This window comes from Petaurus breviceps, unplaced genomic scaffold, assembly GCF_028583685.1.
Source record: "Petaurus breviceps papuanus isolate PSGF00001 unplaced genomic scaffold, PetGlider_PUasm1.0 90451, whole genome shotgun sequence".
NCBI lineage: Eukaryota > Metazoa > Chordata > Mammalia > Diprotodontia > Petauridae > Petaurus > Petaurus breviceps.
The window spans coordinates 1,536,951-1,544,433 of NW_027187258.1; the positions used below are offsets into that span (position 1 = coordinate 1,536,951).

At 48.1% G+C, this 7,483-nt stretch overlaps 1 protein-coding gene across 3 annotated transcripts; it reads left to right on the forward strand.

The window, feature by feature from the left end:
• The first annotated feature begins 4,535 nt into the window (after positions 1-4,535).
• Positions 4,536-7,455, forward strand: IL2RG (interleukin 2 receptor subunit gamma). 3 transcript variants are annotated; one of them, XM_069062365.1, is made up of 8 exons: positions 4,536-4,715; positions 4,901-5,033; positions 5,229-5,392; positions 5,533-5,636; positions 6,104-6,266; positions 6,465-6,561; positions 6,683-6,764; positions 7,060-7,455. In XM_069062365.1, the coding sequence occupies exons 1-8, from the start codon at positions 4,604-4,606 to the stop codon at positions 7,246-7,248; spliced, it is 1,044 nt and encodes a 347-aa protein (XP_068918466.1). In that variant the 5' UTR covers positions 4,536-4,603; the 3' UTR covers positions 7,249-7,455. The 3 variants fall into 3 exon arrangements, with proteins under 3 accessions (XP_068918466.1, XP_068965111.1, XP_068918465.1); XM_069109010.1 differs by having other exon boundaries at positions 5,533-5,672; positions 7,060-7,454; XM_069062364.1 differs by having other exon boundaries at positions 4,922-5,033; positions 5,533-5,672; positions 7,060-7,452.
• The last annotated feature ends 28 nt before the right edge of the window (positions 7,456-7,483 follow it).

A 7,483-nucleotide genomic window follows, 5' to 3' on the forward strand; every position in this document is an offset into this window, starting at 1 on the left:
CCCCCCCCCCCAGCTTTGAAAAACCCAGATGTTGATTTGGTGTGGATGTAATGGTTGGACAGTTTGGAAACCCGTGTATTTGATCTGTTTCTCTGTCTTGATAATTCTGTCTGTATATTCTGAAGTTCGGGGTGCTGACCTTTTTCCCCTGAACTAGGTAAACAATACATATTTGACTGATTAAAGTAAGCTTGTTAACCCATTTTGAGTTGCTTTCCTTTAACAAAGCAGATCTAAGAACCTGTGTTGGCAGACACCCTGGGGATGCTGGGGTGCTTGCTGCTACATACCCCCCACCCCAAAATAGCAAGCCCACTGAATACCCCTTCCCCCAATCCATTCTCCCCTATATCCTCCCCCATCACCCCCCTAACTTTCTAGCAGGGCAAGACAGGCCTCTATACCCCACTGCCTGTACATATTATTTCCCAGTTGCATGTAAAAAACCACATTTTTGGGGAGCCAAGATGGCAATGTAGAAGTAGGAAAACTCCATGAGCTCCCCCCATAACTCCCTCAAATGTCAATAAAATATGACTCTAAACAAACTTTAGAGCTACAGAACCCACAAAGTGGCAGAGAGAAACAAATCTCCCACTGAAGGCAGCCTGGCAGGCCAGCAGAAAGGGTCCATCACAGCACACTGGGAGCTGAGCCCAGCTCCTCATGAGTCTGCGGTTTTAGCCCCAGGGTGGCTCCAACCAGCAGAGTCTGGAGTGGACTTTGGGAGAGTGGATCACCAGCAGCTGTGGCAATTACCAGAATTATCAAACCATAAATGCCAAAGGCAAAGTAAAAGGTCAGTGTAGAACTCTGTTGGAAATGGGGATGATGGAGGAGTAGGGTTAGGCACCTGCCCCATGAGGCAAGAAGTGGTGGAGGTGGGAGGCCCTGCAGCCACCACTGCATGGCTGCTTCAGAGCTCCTGGCCTGCAGATCGTAGGGGGACCAAGCTACCATTCAGAGGGTAATAGCCCTTGCTTTAACCTAATTGGATTTAGATTGCTGTCTTGGGTGGAGGTCCTGAGGTGTGTGGCCAGTGATTCAGAGATTGTGGGAGCTTCAGAGAGGGGACCCAACTAATAGCTCCAGCAGCTGACAAAGTTCTCCTCTCTGGAAGCAGAGTTCTACTGTGGCAAAAAGCTCAAAAGTCAGGTAATTGAATGGCAACATGAGCAAGCAAAGGAAGCAAAGCAAGCACAGCAATCAAACCTTAGATTCCTTTTTTGGGGACAAAAAGGATCAAAGCATGGAATGGGAGGAAGACAATGAAGTCAGAACTCCTGCACCAAAAGCTTCCAAGAAAAATATGAACTGCTTACAGACCATAGAGGAGCTTAAGAACGATTTTGAAAACCAAATAAGAGAAGTGGTGGAAAAATTAAGAAGAGAAATGAGAATGATGGAAGAAAATCATGAAAAGAGAGTCAAAAACCTGACTGAAGAAAATAATACCTTAAAAAATAGACTAATTCAAATGGCAAAAGAGGCTCAAAAAGCCAATGAGGAGAAGAATGCCTTAAAAAGTTGAATTTGCCAGATGGAAAAAGAATTTCAAAAACTCACTGAAAAGAATAATTCCTTTAGAATTAGATTGGAGCAAATGGAAGCTAATGAGTTTATGATAAATCGCGATACTATTAAACAGATCCAAACAAATGAAAAAAATAGAAGGCAATGTGAAATATCTCATTGGAGAAACCACTGACATGAAAAATACATCCAGGAGAGATAATTTAAAAAATATTGGACTACTTGAAAACCGTGATCAAAAAAGGAACCTAGAAATCACCCTTCAAGAAATTCTCAAAAAAGGTTGGGGGGGGGGGGTTAGGTGGCACAGTGAATAGAGCATCAGCCCTGGAGTCAGGAGTTCAAATCTGGCCTCAGACACTTAACACAAAACTAGCCTTGTGACCTTGGGCAAGTCACTTAACCCCAATTGTCCTACCTTCCCCTCTCCAAAAACAAACAAACAAAAAAGAAATTCTCGAGGAAAATTGCCCTGATATTTTAGAACCAGAGGGCAAAATAGAAATTGAAAGAATTCACCCATCACCTCTTGAAAAAGATCCCAAAAAGAAAACTCCTAGGAATATTATAGCCAGGTTCCAGAGTTCCCAGATCAAGGAGAAAAATATTACAAGTAACCAAGAGGAAACAATTTGAATATTGTGGAAACACAATCAAGGATAACACAAGATCTAGCAACTTCTACATTAAGGGATTGAAGGGCTTGGAATATGATATTCTGGAGGTCAAAGGGGCTAGGATTAAAACCAAGAATCACCTACCCAGCAAAACTGAATATAATGTTTCAGGGGAAATCTATGGTCATTCAACGAAATTGAGGACTTGCAAGCATACTTAATGAAAAAACCAGGGTTGAATAGAAAATTTGACTTTCAAATACAAGAAGCAAGAGAAGCATGAGAAGGTAAACAGGGAGAAGAAATCATAAGGAACTTATCAAAGTTGAACTCTTAACATTCCTACATGGGAAAACAATAATTGGAACTTGTGAAGCTTTTCTCAGTATGAGGATAGTTGAAGGGAATATACATGTATATATAAGTATACATACATATATATGTCTACATAGGAAGGCATATGTGCATATGAATACATATGTGAGTGTGTGTATATATGTGTACATAGACAGAGGGCACAGGATTGATTGAATAGGAAGGGATGATATTTAAAAAATAAAATGAAGAGGTGAGAGAGGAATATAATGAGAGGAGATAGGGAGAGACAGAATAGGGTAAATTATGTTATATAAAAGAGGCAAGAGAAACTGTTACAATGGAGGGAAAGAACAGGAAGGCAAAAGGGACTGGGCCAACCTTACTCTCATTGAATTTGGCTTAAGGAGGGAATAACATACACACTAAATTAGGTATCTTACCCTACAGGAAAGTAGGGGGGAAGGGGATAAGAGTGGGGATGATAGAAGGGAGGGCAGATTGGGGGAGAGGATAGTTAGAAGCACATAGTTTTGCAAAGGGACAGGATCAAAGTAGAAAATAGAACAAGTGGGGGTGGCTAGGTGGTGCAGTGAGTAAGAGCACCAGCCCCAGAGTTGGGAGGACCGGGATCGGTTCTGGCCTCAGATACTTAGCACCCACACACACACACACAAATGGCCATGTAACCTTGAGCAAGTTACTTAACCCCAATTGCTTTAAAAAAAAAAAAACGAAAATAGAACAAGTGGGGGGTGGGATAGGATGGAGGGAAATATAGTCAGTTTTTCACAATATATCCACTATAGGATTGTTTTGCTTAACTACACATGTACAACCTATATTGAATTGCTTATCTTCCCAGTAAGGGTGGGTGATGAGGGAAGAAGGGAAAGAATCTGGAATTCAGTTTTGAAATCAAATGTTTAAAAAAATAATAATTAATCAAAACAATAATTAGGAATTATTTTGCCCAATTGTATACACATACATTTGACAATCTTAGTGAAACACAAAGAAAGGTAAAAATATGGCCCCCCCACTTTCAAGGAGCTCACATTCTAATGGTTGAGACAACATGCAAAAAAAATCATACATAATAACACCTAACATTTATATAGCACTTTTTCTGTGCCAAGCACTGTTCTAAACCCTCTACAATTATTATTCATTTGATTCTCACAACAACCCTGGGAGGTAGGTGCTATTATGATCTCCATTTTACAGATGAGAAAAGTGAGGCAGAGGGAGGGCCAGTGACTTTCCCAGGGTCATACAGCTTGTCAGTGTCTAAGGTTGGATTTGAACTCCTACCTCTAGGCCCAACATTAATGCACTGGGCCACCTCATTTCCCCTTAAACAAGACATAGACATTTACATAAAAGGTAATCTTCCAAGGGACTGGAAGACTGGGAAAAGCTTCCTGAAGAAAGTGGAATTTAAGCCAAGTCTTGAAGGAAGACTGCAGTGAGGAGGGTGACTAGCCTATGTCCCCAGTAAAGCTGCAGAAAGGAGAGTAGATATTGACTTTGAAAGCCACTGTAGGCAGCTGCTATAGGGAATGGGCTAGGAAGTCAATAGCAGATGAATATCAAGTGTTACTAAGCAGCTGAATGAAATGGCCGGGGTGCTTGGCTTGAGGAAGCTGGGGGCTCTGGTACCACCTTGGATGTCAGTCCGATGACCCTGAGGGAGGTGATCAGCATTTCCAAATCTTTGGGAGGCTGGACTAGATGAAGACAATGAAAGTTAAGCAGGCTCTAAAATGGTGAGGGAGTAGAGGGATGGACAGATGGGTAGAGGGATGCGGGGAGGGATACAGTGAAGTCAGAAGCAGCTTGGTGACCAAGATGAAGGGACCCAAGGTGCTGTTGGGGGAGTGACGATGGCTTCTGCCAGGCTCTTTGTCTTTCTGGGGCAGGGGTTCATTTTGCGATAATCCAGCCAGGGGCAGCACTGTTTCTGAGGGGCTGCTTTATGCGACACAATTCCCCACTTCTCAGTCCCTATGTAGGGCCCTATGGTAGAGGTAGGCCAGGCCCCCAGGTTCTTTCCACCGGAAGTTGTAAGAGGAGGAAGTGTGTGGGTGGGGAGGGGTAGTTAGTGAGGGGCCTCCTGGGCTTCTGATGAAGAGAGAATGAAAGTGAAGCTCAGGTCTCAGTCAAAACAGTCAACCAGCCTGAAAATGCTCCTGTTGCTGGCATTGCTGGGGGTGGCCACTCCCCAGAGGAGCCAGGACACTATGACCGGTGAGGAGGTGTAGGGGAGATGGGAAGAGAAGGGAAAGGACTCAAAGCTCAGTGCCTCAGCTGGATGGGCCTAAGACCTTCCAAGGGAGGGGAGTGGGGCAAGATGGGCTGAAAGGAGTCCTTTTCTTCAGGAACCCTCCTACCCCACTGGCCACTTGTGTTTCTCTTCTTTGGTTGTAACCTAGATTTCTTACCGATGTCTCCAGCCCCCACACCCCTCCCAAAGGTACAGTGCTTGGTCTTCAATGTTGAATTTATGAACTGTACCTGGGACAGCACCTCTGGACCCCAGTCTGCCAACCTGACCCTTTACTACTGGTATGAAGGGAGACAGGGGTAAGAGAGGGAGGGGGAAAGAAGAGGATCTGGGGAACAAAAGAGGATGAGCTGGGAGACTGAGGCCTCAGGGGAACTACAGAGATGGTTTGCCCAGTTCAGGTTACAGAAGCCCTAGTTGGGGGGGACTGAAGTGCTTAGCCTCAGTCTTGGGTTTCCTTCACCCTCTTTCCTCAGGTACAGGGATCCACCTAAGGAATGCAGCCAGTACTTGTTTGCTGGGGCCATCACTACAGGCTGTTGGTTTGGCAGTGAGGACATTGATATCTATTACAACTTCAATGTGGAACTCCGGGCTCCTGGTAGACATTTCAAGCAGGAAATGAAGCTTCAGGATTTAGGTATAAGGGCAGGGTTTGGGAGGCAGCTTGGGGGGGGGGGAGAGAGCGTGATCACAAGGGCTCAGGGCCAGGCGGAGGGAGGGACAAGGACACTAGGGGGATAAGACGCTGACTTGCCCCCCCCCACGCCCTTCCTCCAGTGATCCCTTGGGCTCCTGATAACTTGACAGTCTACAGTGTGAATGACTCACAGCTAGAGCTTCATTGGAGCAGCAGTTACAAGGCCATGTGCCTGCAGCACCTGGTACAATATAAGACTGACATTGACTCCAGCTGGACAGTGAGTTGAGGTGGGGGGAGGCTGGGACCGAGAATGGCCACAGGGCCCTGCCCCCCCGTGACCTTCATCTCCCCTCAGGTACCTTTATCATCACTGGTCAATGCACCCAGGGATCTAAGACCTCCCAAGGCAGCATGGCACAGGGGAGAGTGCTAGCTTTGGAGGCAGAGGACCTGGGTTCCAATCCTCGTTCTGCCAGGTTTTAGCAAGTCCCTTCCCTTCTCTGGACCTCAGTAAATTGAAGGAGGCTGGATAGACACCACCCCCTCCCAGCTCCTTGCCAGCTCTCACCTTCTTTTTCTCTGAGTCTATCACAACAAGATGGGATCAGAGAGAGGAGCTGAGGAAGGGCCCACTCACTAGAGGGCACCCTCTCCCTCAGCGCTCCTCTCTTTTATGCCCTTCTTTCTTTGGTCTCCTCTCCCCCTAAGGAGCAGAATGTACACCAGAGGCAGCAGTTTGGCCTGCCCAGTGTGGATGAGCACAAAGTTTACACGTTCCGGGTCCGAAGCCTCTTCAGACCTTACTGTGGCAATGCCCAGCAGTGGAGTCAGTGGAGCCCTGTGGTCCAGTGGGGGGGCAGAAGGCCAAGGGGTAAACCCCTCTGACCCCAAGCTCTGCCTCTAATCACTAATCCTCCCCTCTTCCCACCTCATGAAACCTTCCCTCAATCAAGTCCAGTGGTTTCCCCCCCCCCCCCCCAGAGGAGGGAGGCTAGGAAGGGGCTGAGTGGGGATGCTCAGGGCCCCTGCTGGCGGCTGTCTCCTGAGGTCCCTCCCTTTGGTACCCTAGAGCGGCCCTCATTGCCTGTGCTGCAGACTGTGCTGGTGCCCCTTGGCCTTCTGACTGGTTTCATTTTCCTCATCACCATGCTGACCCGGCTGGAGCGGTGAGACTTGGGGAAGGGGGAGAGTTTCAGGGAGTGGGTCTGGAACTCACAGAGCCCTCAGTTCATTGCCAATGGTGCCCCTGGAAGCAGGACCTTGATGCTGCCTCATTTGCTACCCTAGGGTGTGGGTCATCCTGATGCCCCAAATCCCCAACCTCAAGAGTCTGGATGACCTGGTTACCACGCACCAGGGAAACTTCTCGGTGAGAACATACACAGATCCCGAGCACATAGAGACCAGCTGCTTGCGTGTGGTGAGGGTTACCACATTAGCTGGCAGGATGTGGCCCAGCAAACCAGGGGTGGGGGCTGGGGCGCACAGAAAGGTGCAGAGGATCTTACTCACTGACAAAAGGCCTGGAATAACCTTGAGGATCCTTGCTATCCTCTGGGCTGTGGAAACCTTCTCTTCTCCTCCCCTCCTCCCTAGCCTTTCTCCTCCCCCCCCCCCCCATTCCACAAGCTGACCTCTGGCCTTGGGTGGCTATCTGTTCTCAGACTTGGAGCGGTGTGTCCAAGGGGCTGGCTGAAAGTCTACAGCCAGACTACAGTGAGAGACTATGTCACGTGAGCGAGCTCCCCCTGAAGGCAGGGGCCCAAGCAGAAGGGTCGGAGGGCTCCCCCTGCAGCCAGCATAGCCCTTACTGGGCCCCACCACCATGCTACAGCTTGGACCCTGAGCCCTGAGGCTGGACTCAGAGGCCCCACTAGCCAATGGGCAGGCTCTGGCCTTGGCCTCCTGAGGATGCTCTGCCAGTCCCCAGTGCTCTTTCCCTCAGCTCCCTTCCCCTTCTGGGTCCCCTCTTTGGAAACTTACCCCTCTTACTGTATCTGCTTTCCCCCTCCCCCCCAGCTATACTGAATCCTTTCCCTGTTCCCCCCCCCCCCCAAGCCCTTCCTTCTCTCAGGACTCTCCCTCCCT